Source organism: Hypomesus nipponensis, chromosome 17 (assembly GCF_054491055.1).
Source record: "Hypomesus nipponensis isolate SF chromosome 17, ASM5449105v1, whole genome shotgun sequence".
NCBI lineage: Eukaryota > Metazoa > Chordata > Actinopteri > Osmeriformes > Osmeridae > Hypomesus > Hypomesus nipponensis.
In genome coordinates, this window is record NC_140377.1 from 16,220,868 (window position 1) to 16,237,485 (window position 16,618).

Genomic DNA, 16,618 nt, shown 5'->3' on the forward strand with positions numbered 1-16,618 from the left:
TCTGGACTTTGACTTGGACATTCTAACACCTGGATATGTTTATTTGTGAACCATTCCATGGTAGATTTTGCTTTATGTTTTGGATCATTGTCTTGTTGGAAGACAAATCCCCGTCCCAGTCTCAGGTCTTTTGCAGACTCGATCAGGTTTTCTTCCAGAATGGTCCTGTATTTGGCTCCATCCATCTTCCCATCAATTTTAACCATCTTCCCTGTCCCTGCTGAAGAAAAGCAGGCCCAAACCATGATGCTGCCACCACCATGTTTGACAATGGGGATGGTGTGTTCAGGGTGATGAGCTGTGTTGCTTTTACGCTAAACATAACGTTTTGCATTGTTGCCAAAAAGTTCGATTTTGGATTCATCTGACCAGAGCGCCTTCTTCCACATGTTTGGTGTGTCTCCCAGGTGGCTTTTGGCAAACTTTAAATGACACTTTATGGATATCTTAAAAAAATATATTTCTTCTTGCCACTTCCATAAAGGCCAGATTTGTGCAGTATACAACTGATTGTTGTCCTATGGATAGAGTCTCCCACCTCAGCTGTAGATCTCTGCAGTTCATCCAGACTGATCATGGAACTCTTGGCTGAATCTCTTATCAGTCTTCTCCTTGTATGAGTTGAAAGTTTAGAGGGACGGCCGGGTCTTTGTAGATTTGCAGTAGTCTGATACAACTTCCATTTCAATATTATCACTTGCACAGTGCTCCTTGGGATGTTTGAAGCTTGGGAAATCTTTATGTATCCAAATCCGGCTTTAAACTTCTCCACAACAGTATCTCGGACCTGCCTGGTGTGTTCCTTGTTCTTCATGATGCTCTCTGCGCTTTAAACGGACCTCTGAGACTATCACACAGCAGCTGCATTTATACGGAGACTTGATTACACACAGGTGGATTCTATTTATCATCATTAGTCATTTAGGTCAAGATTGGATCATTCAGAGATCCTCACTGAACTTCTGGAGAGTGTTTGCTGCACTGAAAGTAAAGGGGCCAAATACTTTTGCAAGCCCAATTTTTCAGTTTTTGATTTGTTAAAAAAGTTTGAAATATCCAATAAATTTCGTTCCACTTCATGATTGTGTCCCACTTGTTGTTGATAAAAAAAAAAGTTTTATATCTTTATGTTTGAAGCCTGAAATGTGGCAAAAGGTCAAAAAGTTCAAGGGGGGCCAATACTTTCGCAAGGCACTGTACCCACAAAATACCTCAAAATCACACCGGGGAATTTAAGGCTATTTTTCTAATGTTTTGGTTTAATTGCGCATTTGGCAATTTTTCCCCTTTCTTTCAAGACTGCAATTTACCTTAATTATATCAGCAGATATTACAAGAGTTCCCTTGCACAAGTCTCATACAGACAAAGGTTAGCCTATATAGCCTATATAAGAGAGAAAAATATGTCAAGTTTATTTAAAGTCTATAATTATGTGCAAATTGGTGACAAAAATGTAAGTGAATTCTATTAAGTGATTCATATGGGCGTTTGTGTGTGGTAAGTGCAGTTTAATGTTATGATATAGCGGGAACAATGATTCTAATCGTAAAATACAGATTAACATAACTAATAAATACATTTAGCATATTTACACATAAGTGAAACAAAAATATATATATATATAACTTATATATATATATAACATATATATACATATAACATATTATATTACTTTTATAGACGCAAACTATTTAGCAAATGGTAGGCTAAACTATTTAAGAATAAAATAATGTAGGTCTAATAAAAGGAGACGATGGCATGGGCAGGGGCTGTTATGATAATTGGATTCTCAATAGTGTAACGATTGTTCTTGAAGGCTTGAAGGAGTCATTGACTGGAAAACCGAGTTAACCTTGTCATAGTTGAATAACGACAGTTCGTGGGTAAAATGGACATACAGTGAACCTCAATTCCCATTGACAGCTATTTCCTATAAAAACCTCACAATTAAAAAATATAGTTGTAAAACGGTCGGTTTCCAAAAAGCCACCGTACTGACGGTGGCTCCACCTTTTTTGGCTCTGGTCTGTACCTTTGTCATGCCCAAAAATGTAGATCTCAGACACTAGTTTAGCTGCGCGCGGCTCTGTGTACTTTTTAATGTACGGGAATTACGCTCCCATGACGCTCCCATGTTACCCCGCTCCTCATCTCCCTCCACTGGCTACCCATCAACGCCCGTATCAGATTCAAGACCCTGGTACTGACCTTCCGAGCAGTGAACGGGACTGCACCTATCTACATCAAGTCTCTCCTGCAACCTTACACCCCCACCCGTCACCTACGGTCTTCTTCAGACAACCGCCTGGTGGTCCCACCGCTCAAGACTGCCCGGTCCCAACACAAGCTCTTCTCCTGCCTGGCGCCCCAATGGTGGAACCAGCTCCCCACCTCCATCAGGGACACTGACTGTCTCCCCACCTTCAAGAAAAGGCTCAAGACGCACTTGTTCCGGGAGTACAACGGCACTTAAGAATGCTTGGCTGGACTTGTTAGTTTCCTCCAGGATCACTATGACTCTTATTGAGTGACTTGTTGCTATTGTAGGTTAGATATAACGAAGTTAAGTCTTGTACTTGCTGTGTAATATTTTACTGTTGATTGTTCTTTTACAGGTATAGTCCTGCACTTTTGTGGTTCATGTTGTTTTAATTTGTAACTTGTATAACTACATGCTCTTATGGGTCTTCCCTTTTGGCACTTGTTTAGCTTTTTCACAATGTATGCTTCATGTTTTGGCTGCTTGCAATGTTTGGGACTATCTCGTTGTTATGATCAGTGACCTATGCTCTTTTGTAAAGCTCTCTCTTGGAAGTCGCTTTGGATAAAAGCGTCTGCTAAATGCGTAAATGTAAATATAAATATTATTGTTAATGTGAGGTAGTCACTAGCATTATATTTTGAGAGGCCTATTTTTGTATGATTGCAAAGTATCTGTTGTATTCTGCTTCTTGGCAGAACCACACACACACACCCACAAAAGGCAAATATTACCAACACCATTCCTCTCAACTGTACAATAAATAACAACTTTGGATCTGTACATCATCTCAGGCATTTTAATCAGATGCACCACAGTGGCTTCTAACTATTACTGACCAGAGAACATAGTCTCCACAACAACTGCTGATGAATGAAAATTAGACGAAATGTAGTTCACAAAATAAAAACTATATATATAACTATAACTATAACATGTGTGACTAGTGTGTGTACTGTGTGTGTGTGTGTATTTATGAGAGAGTGTAAAGTGGGTTCTTAGTTCCTACCTGACTGACTGCATGTGTACTAAGCATCCCTTGTTGGCCAAATACTGTAGCTGGTTGTCATTCACATAGCAATCACACTGAACTGAATTTGGCATCAACACATGACTTTGAATACCTTATTCTAGACATACATTTAAACAAATGGTTTTGGCATTAACATGCCTCCCGAGACTACTACTGTTTTTATTAAAAATAGACTAAAATACAATTTTCATTGACTTAAACTAGACTAAATGTCATCAGTTTTTGTCGACTAAAACTAGACTAAAATGGCATCAGTTTTTGTTGACTAAAACTAGACGAAAATAGTCATGGATAAGTCTGACCAAAATAAGACTAACTTTTAGTCGACTGAAACTTGACTAAAAAGAGTATGAACGTGACTAAAACTAATAAAAACTAACAGCCTGACACGAAGACTAAAACTAAAATTGAAACAGGAAAAATATGCAGGAACAAAAACCTTTACAGCTTTGCTGCTTAGCCCCAATTAAGAAAAGGTAGAAACACAATAGGTAGCTTCACTGCTTGACCCCCTATTGACCTATCACTAAGCCAATCCCTAAAAAATATTGTCAAATTATACCATAATAATCGTTACTAAGCGCAGAGACCTCGGACAAGCCATTTCGTCAGGCGCATTGAAAAGCATTGTAAAAGTTGCAGGAGATTTCAATTAAACTGTCCTTGTCTATTCCTGTAATTTTTTTCCTGTAACGTTTTAATATTGGCTATAGTCTAACGTAAACATTAGCTTCTGTATCAGTTTTAGGGTTGACAGACTTCCTTTTATTGCTATCACAGACCTAGGCTACTACCTACACTGGTGGAAATGGTCTCTATTTACAGGTCAAAAATTTTGAAAAGAATACATACATAATGAGTTGACAAGTTTATTTAAATTTTGCCTCAGACCAATGCATTCTATTTGAAATTCCGCGGGTTTTCGTAAAACGTAATTTGCTCGTGAATTTTTGGGCCCGCTAATATCCCACTGTAAGTGAATGCAGCACTAGACGACTCCAACCACCCTCCCCACTGCGGCGACTGAGACCGAGGTGACATCAGTTTTATATTTGAGATTCAACCATATTTGTACCTCTGTTCAGGCTCCGTGTCATATTTAGGGACCGGGGTAAAAGAGTAGGCAGCCTGAATGCCGAAAAAATCTAGCAGCCATTTGAATACACACCATTTTCAGTGTGTCTTCAATATTTTTGTCAAAATGGACCATACAAACTTCCAACTTATGGCACATTCTTCTACTACTAGCCAGCCAAGTTGTCAAAACTTTGTTTTGATGATACAGTTTATCATGGATTAGCCAATAAATCAATGAAAACACTTTTGAAATATTTGTTCAGTGTTTCCTCAATATCTTTGATTTATTAAGGCTTTAGTAATGTGCCATAATAATGTATCCTTATGTTTTTGAGTTAAAATGTCTTAATTTGGGGGCATTACAAATACAAATGGATTCCAAATAAACATTGATTAATATGACTGCAATTAAATCAGCATATATACTTCTGCCATGGGGGTGCCACCCCTCAAAATCTCTTGCCACTTCATGAATATTTTTCTAGATCCGCCCCTGGTGAAAGGTATTTTTGAAAAGACCTGGAGCAAGATGAAGGCAGAAAACGCAATGCAAAACAAAACGGGGGAAAAATTCAGAAAGATGAGCTGCAGGAAAAGGTGAAAATTTAGCAGAAACCCAGTTGCTGAAGTCTGGGTTGAACGAATTTGAAGGTAAAAGGACAGCACTGGAATGACTTGAACTTGCTGGAAAAACGTAGCAACCGTTGGTCATTGGCAACATTTCTAACCTACAATCTTGATTTCAAGTTCAAGGCGGAGGAGAAAATAATCATGCGTGCCTGCACACCCAGTCCTGTTCAGACACTTAATTTAAGATGACATCAAAATAATAATTCATAGTGCAGGGTTGCCGATGTTGTTGTTGTCCCTGGTGAGTTTTTATAGTAAATAACAAGATCATGCTACATCTAACCAGCGGATCATTTCTTGCAAATGTGTCAGTGGTATGTAGATCTACTACTTCAAATTGAAAACGGAGAAATTATTTAGAGTAAAGACAAGTTACTTTACATCTGTGTTCAATATCGTCAATTAAAAGTAAAAGCTTTCCAGTTACGAAGCGTTTGTTCGTAGGATTAAGGCCAGCTGCAGCAAACACTTACACCAGCCCTGGTTTGGCTGTTCATGACGGTCAGCTATGACAGTTGCGCCTCGATTTTTGCAAATTTCTCTAAAACTTGCTAAAATAAAAACGATCTAGCTAGATTATGTACACTTTAAGCTCAATGTACATACCTTGTTTGGCCAATTTGGTCGATTGTGGAAAAAAAGTCGAACCGTTTTTAGTTATGGAGAGAGCCATCGCGCTAGCTCGATTATGAGAAATCTAGCTAGAATCCACACCTCAAACAAGTTAACCTACACGCAAAACTGTACGTCCAATCCAAAAAATAAGGATATTTTCCGAGACCAAAGACTCTTCCGAAACCATAGATATGTGTCTGTGCGGTAAGAAAAACAACTCGTTTCCAAAACGTTTACCCAATTCTGCTTTCATGGTGCGTGTCTGTTTGGTTGCCACGGTGATGGCGCAGCTGTGATTGCTAACGAGCTGGGCAGAGAGAATAACCAACATTTACCTAGCATCCACACCTCAAACATGTTAACCTAGACGCAAAACTATACGTCCAATCCAAAAAATGAGGATATTTTCCGAGACCCAAGACTCGAAGACCCAAGACCGAAACCAGAGATGTCCTTTATATGTCTGTGCGGTTAGTAATACGACTCTACCGGCAGTTTTAAAATTGTCTTCCTTTCGGCCTTCTCTGACGAATTTTACCCACCTCTCCATTGAAGTTAGTGAGAGAATTTGAAAGGCTGCTCTCGCTTCAAGGCTCATGGCTGAAAATCTGTAAATGTGAGCTCTTTAGTAGTTACATTGGCTGAACGAGGACAAGGTTTCCTACATTTTAAGGTATAACTTGTTTCTGTAAGTTAAACTATATGAACGTCAGAGGAATTTGTTTGACAATTTAGTTGAATATCAGAAAAAGAGCAGCCAGGCTGCTCAATCATAACAATCAAGAAGGAGCTAAATTTTTTATGTATTTAAAACTGTCACAATTCAAAATTGGCTGAATATATTTGAAAAAGCTGAATCATTTGGGAATAGCTGAATATGTTGTGAACATTTTAAAGGTTGAATGGTGTCTCTAGCTGTCGCTAAAAAGTATAAAAGTGAGAAATACCAGAAGTCATAGCAATCATCTCCTGAAGGAGCTGAACGTTTTGATACAAAAATTGGAGGAATCGGTGAGTATGCAGGACTCGCCAAAAAAAGGCGGAAAAACTCAGAAGTTGAAAAACAATTGTTCTCACAAAGAATGCTTAACAGCATTCTCATAATAAAGATTCAAAGAACAATACTTGGAACGCTGAAGCAGCATTTCAACAATTATAGCAAGCTAGTTAGATACTCCGTAGTCTAGTTCAAGGCTGGCAACTGGACAGCTGCTTATCACGTTGCATCACTCTCTTTTGGGATTTAATGTTGTAATGTAGCAGAATAATGTTTTACCCTGCTGTGCACAAGCAACACTGGTCTTTGATGATATTGTCAAGGGCAACATCGATGCTGAGCTTGTGAGGTTTCTCCTTTTTCCATTGCGACCGGTAGCTAGACATTGGCCTCAATTCTTATATTTTTCTTTTGGGATAATTTTACCCCATGAACATACCACTCATTGGCATACAGTAAAACCTTCTGCCTGCTTCTTGTGGAGATGTATTTTTTTTAAAACAGGTCTATTACGTGCTGTGACTATTCAGATGTGTATTTCTGCCATTGCTTTCAATATGATGTCAGTGAACGCTTGTCCAACATAGCAACAGTAACTAAGAGGGGCGGGACTAAGCAACAGGTTAATGACAAAAAACAACATGTATAGTGTTATCACTCATGCTGTATGGTACTGTGAGGATTCTAGTTCTCCCCCTCTCCTCCTCCTCTCTCATTTGGCCATAATTGGAGCCCATATCTCATAATTTGCCATCAATCGTTTTTTCTTGTGTTTTTAACAGTTTTGGAAACTGCGTGCTGAATGATTCACAGTTTGGTCCACGTACACTATTTTGCTGACTGTGTAAAAAGTTTTGACAATATGACTTCAGTTTTGAACAATGCAAGTTTGCAATTGAAGAAAAACTAACATTTACAGGTAAGTAGCCATTTATTTGTATAGCCATTTGCTCTCTTATGAAGTTCAAGACACTATTTCCTCATTTGATTTGTGTGTTCTCTTACAATGGGGAAAATAAGTATTGACTGCTTAAAAAAAGAATATGTACAAATTTGACTTTTCACATTTTCACCAGACTTTGGTATTAACTCAAGAAATCATGCTAAAAAGTATTAGGTTAGTAAATGTATGGCCTGTAAAAAGGCTTTTTGTTACCATGGTGCCACACAAGAAACATCTCATGATGGGTAAAAGCATAGAGCTCTTATTGTCGTGAAACATTGATGGAATCTGATGCAGACATATTTCAGTACTTATGAATCTTCCAGTAAGCCCCATTGGGGCGGTTATCCACAAGAGGAAGAGACATCACTTCGTCATCAACCGGCCACGCACAGGAGCTCCTCGCAAGATTTCTGACCAGGGAGTAGTATAGTCAGTATAGAAGAATAGTCAGAAGCTTAGCCAAAGAGCCAAGGACCACTTGGAAAGAGTTCCAGACACTTGGAGGCAGCAGGTGCGATTGTCACAGAGAAAACAATAGGCATGGCACTCCACCGCCATGGTCTCTATGCACGCTCACCCCGCAAGACTCCATTACTAAGGAAGAGGCATGTCGAAGCTTGTTTAAAGTTTGATACAACTCATTTGGACAAGCCTATGAAATACTGGGAGTGTAGTCTAGTCAGACGAGAGAAAAATTGAACTTTTTAGTCATACGATACACCATGTTTGGAGAAAATATGGCACTGCACATCACCCTAAAAACACAATACCAACAGTGAAGTTTGGAGGCGGAAGCATCATGGTGTGGGGCTGTTTTTCATTGCATGGTACTGGCAGACTTCATACAGTTGAAGGAACGATGAACAGCGCCCTTTAATGGGAGCTTCTTCAGAAGAATCTGCTGCCATCCACCAGGATGATGAAGATGAGACGTGGGTGGACCTTCCAGCAGAACAACGATCCAAAGCATCCAGCAAGAATAGCCCAGTCAATTACCTGACTTGAATCCAATTGAACATTTGTGGAAATTAGCTAATGATCAAGGTTCACAAGAGGGCCCCCCAGAAAATTCAAGATTTAAAGACAATATGTTAAGAAGAATAGGCCAAAATCACACCTGATGAATCACACACACCGTTGGCTAATTTAAATTCTTTATACAGGAAGTGTCCCAAAGCTGTCATTACAAACAAAGGCTTCTCCGCTAAGTATTAAATACATTTCAGTTAGCTTGTTCAATACAGAATTACAGATAACTTCATTTATGGACTTTATGGACAAACTAATGTGTGGAGTTCTTGAGTTAATACCAGTCTGGTGAAAATTTCATGCGAATAACCTAATTGGAAATCTATATATGATATATATATATATATATATACACAGAAGATTTAAACAGCTTATTTCCCCCACTATCTTTCCCATGTTGATGTATATATGAATGGGGAATATGGGAATATGGCCACATTGTCACCTCATCTATTTAAACACTCTGATCAACTTTAAAAAGTCTAACATAAATGGAAAACATTTTCAGTAGTTTGTTCATCAGAATTCCTAGGGGTGCCAATAATTGTGGCACACATGGTTTCATAAAAAATTATTATTTCTTATTGCTAGATTTTGTTTTTCAAAAAATAAATGTACTTCAACTGAAGGTTGGATTGTTCTCATTCTTTCTAATCTGACATTAAGCTGAATTACTAAAAAGGTGACTTTTTATATAACATTCATACATACAAATTACCAAGGGGTACCAGTAATTTTGGAGCCCACTGTAGGTTAATTTGCATCATAGTACAGGAGTGTTGTATGTGTGTACTGTATGTTGGTATGCAAGTATGTATGTGTCTGTCATCTGGGTATGTGTGTGCGCATTGGTGAGCATGTATCTGTATACCTATGTGCGAATTTGTGTATGTGTGTGTGCCTCACCTCAGGCTGCAGAGCCAGGCCCAGAGGGCCAGCAGCTTGGTGAGAAGCACACAGAGGGGCACCGAGGCTTGTTTCATCAGCTCCACAATGATGCTGGCTTCGCGGCCCTCCGATTGCCAGTGGGTCAGCTTTAGCGGCCCGTCATCGTATTTGTCCTGGGAGAACAGCAGCTTTCCCTGGGCCACCGTCTGGAACACCTACCACAGGAAGGGGGGGCGGGGGGGGGGGGGGGGGGGGTTGGACAGAACCAGGCTTCAGGTCCTTACTCGCATGATCCTCATGACGAGGCACAGCACTGATATTCTTTACCGTCTTTAGGTCGTGTTCACACTTGACTTCTTTTTTTTTTTTTTTGCACTGCCTTCAGCGTCTTTTGACCGCCTTTTGCCTTTTGAGAAAAGCGCTGGGTGACGTCAAGCGCCTTTCTGACGAGAATTCTGTAACCTGAACGGGAATCATACATTCTAGCGCTACATTATTTTCGGATGGTTACTTATTGACAGCTAGCTACTATGGTGAATAAAATGCAATTACTTGCTTGAGCTTTGGCGTTTGAGGAAACATAGCCTGGTAACTAAGGTAGAAGGTTACTAGGGAAGGTACACTCGTACCTACTCTCCTCGTCCTGATTGGTCAGATGTCAGAAAGGCGCTTGACGTCACCCAGCGCTTTTCTAAAAAGTTGAGAAAATTGAACTCAAAAAGGGGTCAAGTACTGCGCTTTTTTTTGACGTTTTTTAAAAGGCGGCCGCTTTTTAAAAAGGCGTCCGCCTTTTTCCTTTTCCCATAGGGTTGCATGTAAAAAGGCGCTGAAGGCAGCGCTTTTTTCTGAAAAAAGAAGTCAAGTGTGAACACAGCCTTATTGTGCTCATTTATCTATTATAAAGCCAGCACCACATACATCTATTTGTAATAAAATAGAGACAGAATAATTTACAATATTCTACATTAATATTGAGGCAGAGCCAAAAACAGCCATATGGAGCTCTCATATATTTTACATGACTAGATGTGTATAATCTACAAGGCATACTGTAATTCAGAAACAAAATAAATACAATAATAATGAATGAAATAAAGATTTAAGAAAAACTATACAAATAACTAAAAAGGTTGCTGACCCTAACTACTAAATATAGTAATTTTTAAGTACAGGGGGCCTGGAACAGATCAAATGGCCTGAAGATGTTCTTTAGTTTGTTACCAGGCGGAGTTCTGAGGTGTGGTTGGCCTTTGGGTCACAATGGCCATTCTCTACAGGGTGCAGCTGGGACAGCATGACCTTCCTCTGCTCATAGTGGACAAAGATAACCCCGCCCTTGTCTCCATCCCCTAGCTCACCAACACCCTCCTTTGTCAGTTCCATTTGCTCCTCACCGTCTGTTGTAGGAAGATAGATCATAGGTAATTTTAGTAAAACACTGGATATATTGAAACTGATATTCGGCATGTATAACATTCATGCATTTATCTATAAAGGGGCTATGATGATTTTAATATTCTATTTGGAGACTAAAGAACTCTGCAACATTCACAATGAGTAAGATTTAATTCCATCCTAGGATATGCATCATAGGGACGCCTGGTCAAATCAATCAAACTTCTGCTGGTCTTCCTGGGGCCGTATTCACAAAACATCTGAAGGAGAAACTCTTAAAAAAATGGCCAAGCAGGTAAAATGAACGAAAAACATTTTAGACATCCTCAGAACAGGGTTCCGAGTAAATGCAGCAAGTTTGGTGTGAATCCATCAATGATTTGCCGAGATACGACCCAACTTCCTGTTTGCTGGCTTTGCCGCAGATTTTGATTGGCTGTACTGATCAAACCGTTTCGAAAATCTAAAATAATTTTGATAGTTTGTGTGAGGATTGCCATGACTATATACAGCTAGACTACAGGTAGCTAGCGATTTCGGTGTACCTGGCTTCCTTTGCAGTGGCTTATAGTCTCGCTAAACAGTTTATCTGGTGATAACTGAGCTATTCTCAGTGCTGGAAATCACGAGTTTAGTTACTGGGTAAAAATATAAGCAGTTTTTCCTGTGGCAAGCGGTTGTCAGATTTGGCCCAAGTTTAAACAGCTGTAATTCAGTCCTATTTTGACATGTCAAGGTGATTGTTGTCTGAAGATAATTTGTGGCAAATATGGTGAATATTTGGTACATTTTGTAGGAGTAGTTTTTTTTTTTCTTCACTCATTCAAAATACCACGGACAGACACGGGATCGCCCATTAGTGGTTAGATGACACAACCTTTTGTGGACCTCTTTGGCACAGGGTCCTGAGCACCTGTACTAAGTTTGATGTCAATTCAGCAAATATTTCCTGAGATATGATCTCACTTCCTGTTTTGGCGGCTTCATCAAACTTTGATCAGGTTTGCTGGAAAAACAGTTTCGAAAATCAAAAACCATGTGAAAACGTTTGTGAGGCTTGATCTGAAGATAATTTTAGCTTATTGCAGCGCCACCTAGAGGTGAATGGCATGACCCATTTTGGACGTCTTTAGAACAGGGTCCCTATACCAAATTTGGTGTCAATGCAGTAAAGAGGTGCTGAGATATGACCTCACTTCTTTTACGGGTGGCTTGGTTGACGACTTTGATTGACTGTTCCAGTCAAAATCATTTGAAAATCTAAAAAACATGTGATGTCTTTTGCGATGCTTGGTCTGAAGATGATCCGTGCCAAATTTGATGAAGATTGGACAACTTCATAGGAGAAGTAGCAAAAAACTTTATATTCATTCAAAATGCTCCCATTAAGTGTGGAAGTCCCTATCTTGCATCACATCAAACCCATACATCCTAGGTTGGGGCTAAGCCTAGAATGTTTACGACCAAATGCGGGTAGAATTTGTCTGTGGCGGGTAAAGCAGTCACTCTTACTAGCCACTATGGCAAGTGGAATTCTACATATCTCTCGCAATAATTTTTTTAATTGTAGTCTTCTCAAAACTAAATAATAAACTCATTGTAGGGTTCTCAAGCCTCACGCATTGACCGTGAGATGCACGCATTTAAACCAGCACGTATCGTTTCCCCCCGTCTCAGCAGCTTTACGTTCGTTGCTAAGCAAACATAAGCGAACGCTCGTCTTGTAGGAAATCCCAGAGGGCAGAAAAAAAAGAGAAACTGGTGATGAAAGTGAAATCGAAAATAAAAAGACTAAAATCAAACAAAATTTATCAAATAAAACTGAATATCCCAACATCAAAATTGTGGCTAGTGAAATTGCTGAGTGGCTAGTAATTTTGGAAAACCACTAGCTACAGTAGCTGGTGAGCAAAAATTTTATTGTCCCATTTACAATGTCTGCCTGATTAACACTCGGATCGTAAAGCAGTCTCAAAAATGGTATCAATATAAAAAATTATACGATCCCTTTCTGTAATCATGATACCCCCCAGAAAAATTCACTGCACCCCCAGTCAAAGCAGACTGCACCCAGCCTTGTTTGGTATACAAAAAAAAAGTGGGCCGCTCTTGGGCCTTAAACTCCCGGGCTGAAAAGTGGCCCCACTCCAGCCCTGGTGACATGTAGGCCTACAGTAAATCTGTCTGAGCAGAGGTCTGTGTTTCTCTCTGTCTGTCTCTGTGTGTGGTATGAATGTGTGTGAGTGTGAGTGTGCGTGTGCGTGTGCGTGTGAGAGAGAGAGAGAAAGAGAGAGAGAGAGAGAGAGAGGGGAAGGGATGGGGCAATATTCACGTGTGCCCGTGTGTAGGATGTGGCTCTTTGCAGTAAAACAGTAAAAAAAAAAATGGCTCATAGTCTTTGACTGGTTGGCCATCCCTGTACTAAGACATAATAGACAAAGGAATCACTTAAATAAGAAAAAAAAAAACTATAGTTATTGGTCAACACATAATCCTGCCTATGGTAGTGCCCTCACCTCTTAATAAGAGGGTCTTGAGTCCATACACCAAGATTGGTGTCAATGCATTAAAGCAGGGGTTCCCAACCCTGGTCCTAAGAGGTCCTGTCCTGCATGTTTTAGATGCTTCCCGGCTCCAAAACGCTTTGTTGCCGATTTTGATTGGCTATACCGGACAAACCTTTGGATAACTTCAGTGAGGGTTTCTCTGACGATGATTTGTGCCAAATCTGGGGAAGATTGGACAAACATTTAAGAAGGAGTAGCGAAAAAACGTGTTCTAAACGGCAGAAAATCTATATAACCGGAAATTGACACCATAGGGTGTGTTGAACTCCAACGGTACTTTATTTTGGAAAATCGGTCATACGGTTCAAAAGTTACATTTGTGTAAACACAAGTCCAAATTTGACCAATTGGTGGCGCTAGAGCGCTCAAATGGGAGACATGAAATTTGGTTTAAATAAAGAGGGGCCTGTCCTTAATGAGTGTGCCAAATTTCACAACTTTTTACCATACGGTTCTAGGGGCTGCCATAGACTCCAATGGCGGAAGAAGATGATTAATAAATATAGCTGCAAGCAGCAATGTGGTGGCCAAGCAGGTCAGATGACCCAGAAGAAACTTTCGACATCTAGTGACTGCGGTGTACCTGGCTTCCTTTGCAGTGGCTTGCAGTCTCGCTAAACAGAGAATCAGAGACATGACAAGCTTGTCAGCTTAGGCTGGATTCAAACCTCTGACGTTGACATTGCCAGGACACCAAGTTATCCTAGTGAGCTATTCTCAGTGCTGGAAATCACAGATTTCAGTTACTGGGTAAAAATTGGATTCGTCCAAAGTTTGAACAGCTGTAATTCAGTTCTATTTTGACATGTCAAAGTGATTGTGGTCTGAAGATAATCTGTGCCAAATTAGGTGAACATTTGATATTTACCAATAACGATTCATTCATTCAAAATGGAGGCCATATCAATTCAGCTGGTATCACAATTTAACATGTATCAGACACAGGATCTTCCCCTAGCAGTTAGATGACACAAACTTTTGTGGACCTCTTTGGAACAGGATCCCGAACACCTGTACCAGGTTTGATGTTGATTCAGCAAATATTTCCTGAGATATGATCTCACTTCCTGTTTTGGCGGCTTCATCGCCGAATTTGATCAGCTTTACCAAAAGGTGAAAAGGTTTGTGAGGCTTGTTCTGAAGATAAATGTTTTTTTTTGCTTATTGCAGCACCACCTAGAGGTGAAATGGCATGACCTATTTTGGACCTCTTTAAAACAGTGTCCCTATACCAAATTTGGTGTCAATGCAGTAAAGAGGTGCTGACATATGACCTCACTTCTTTTATGGTGGCTTGGTTGACGACTTTGATTGGCTGCCACTTTGATTGGCTGTTCCAGTCAATAGATTTAGATAATCAAAAAAACTTGTGAGGCTTGGTCTGAAGATGATCTGTGCCAAATTTGGTGAAGATTGGACAAACCTCATAAGAGAGGTAGCGAAAAAATGGTATATTCAAAATGGAGGCCACATCAATTCAGCCACATCAATTTGATGTGGCTGTAACTAACAAACGGTTGCGAAAATCAAAGCTCCAGGGGATAACATTTGTGAAGCTTGGTCTGAAGATCATCTGTGGCAATTTTGAAGAAGATTCGACAAGAATTGTAGGAGGAGTAGCGAAAAAACGCTGTTCCTTTACATTCAAAATGGCGGAGAATCAATAGGACTGGGTATGATGTCATAGAGTGCGTTGAACTCGTCTTGATTCAGGGAATCCAACAAACCTCATTTTGGACAATGGGGCATATGGTTCAAAAGTAACATGTGTAAACACACCTTCAACTTTGACCCATTGGTGTCGCTAAATGGATGGAATGGGAGACGTGAAACTTGGTGACATTGATGAGGGGACTGGTCCCAAAGAGTGTGCCAAATTTGACAACTTCTGACCATGTGGTTGGGGCTGCCATAGACTCCCATGACAGATGTGTAATAATAATAAATATAGCTGCAAGCAGCAATAGAGGGGCCAAGCAGTCCAGAGCAGGACATGGCCTCCATAGCACTTGCGCAACAATTAAGTCACAATAACCTGTTGCACTCATGCAACACACCAAGTTTGGTTGAAATATCTGTTTGCGTTCAAGAGTACTGAGTGTTCAAAGTGTTTTTTTCTGGTATAACACCACAGGCCTCCTCTGCTCCTCGTTGGAACGAAGGAACCGTAGTTTGGTGACAATCGGAAAAATGATTGCTGAGTTACGCTCTCACGGCTTCGCTGCCGCCTTTGATTGGCTCTACAGAACAAACGGTTTCGAAAAATGGAAAATCCATCCGACACCATTGTGAACCTTTGTCTGAAGATCATCTGTGCCAAATTTGGTAAACATTGGACAACCTTTGGGGCGTGCAAAAGGTTTTTAACCTTTTCCATGAAATCCAAAATGGCGGCCGCGTCAATTCGGTTATTATGAAAACGTATCAATGGTCAGGCTTGATATTTCACAAGACATCAAGAGACAAAGAAATTAGGTAAACATTAAGGTAAACACTAACAGTTATTATCCAAAACACGTTTATGCTTCCGGCCACGCCCTCTTTTAGTCACATGACAATCTTTGGAGGACATCCCCAGAATAAGGTTCCAAGTAAGCATACCAAATTTGGTGTCACTGCCTCAAAGAACTGCTGAGATATGACTTCACTTCCTTTTTGGTGGCTTTTCTGCTGAATTTGATTGGCTGTCAACTTTGACCAGTTGGTGGCGCTTGAGTGCCCAAGTATGGGACATGAAACTTTGTGAACTGGACCAGGGCACTGTCCCCAATGAGTGTGCCAAATTTTACAACTTTCGACAAAGCGCTTCTGGGGGCTGCCATAGACACCCAGTCCTAATAATAATAATACTAACAATAACAATCGCAGCTTCGCCCCTAATAACTAGAGAGGCTACAATTTCTGGGGAAATTATAGGGTGTGCTTGCTTGCGTTGGTTGCAGGGGTCCGTATTTAAATTTTACAACTGATATTTCTGTATATTTTATATAAAAATGCATAGCCTACTTATTATGTATAAAGATTACATACATTTAAAAGCATATTTTTTCAGCTCATTTACAACTCAAAATACTAAGAGTGAAGAGTAGAATGAAATAGTTGTCTTCTCATTTCTCCTGCATGATCAGCCACCTCTAGTTGAATCAAAACGAATACATTTGGCAGACCGGTGTTAAAATT

The 16,618-nt window shown here is 40.0% G+C and overlaps 1 protein-coding gene across 3 annotated transcripts in view; it reads right to left on the minus strand.

Annotated features, from left to right (window-relative positions):
- The window catches only part of pigq (phosphatidylinositol glycan anchor biosynthesis, class Q), a 91,658-nt gene that overhangs the window by 39,054 nt on the left and 35,986 nt on the right, over positions 1 to 16,618 (minus strand). For all 3 annotated transcript variants that reach the window (XM_084677050.1, XM_084677049.1, XM_084677051.1), the window contains exons 4-5: positions 10,698 to 10,873; positions 9,495 to 9,691 (exon numbers count right to left, since the gene is read on the minus strand). In XM_084677050.1, coding sequence (XP_084533176.1) covers positions 9,495 to 9,691; positions 10,698 to 10,873 — 373 coding nt within the window. The remainder of the gene's footprint in view (positions 1 to 9,494; positions 9,692 to 10,697; positions 10,874 to 16,618) is intronic.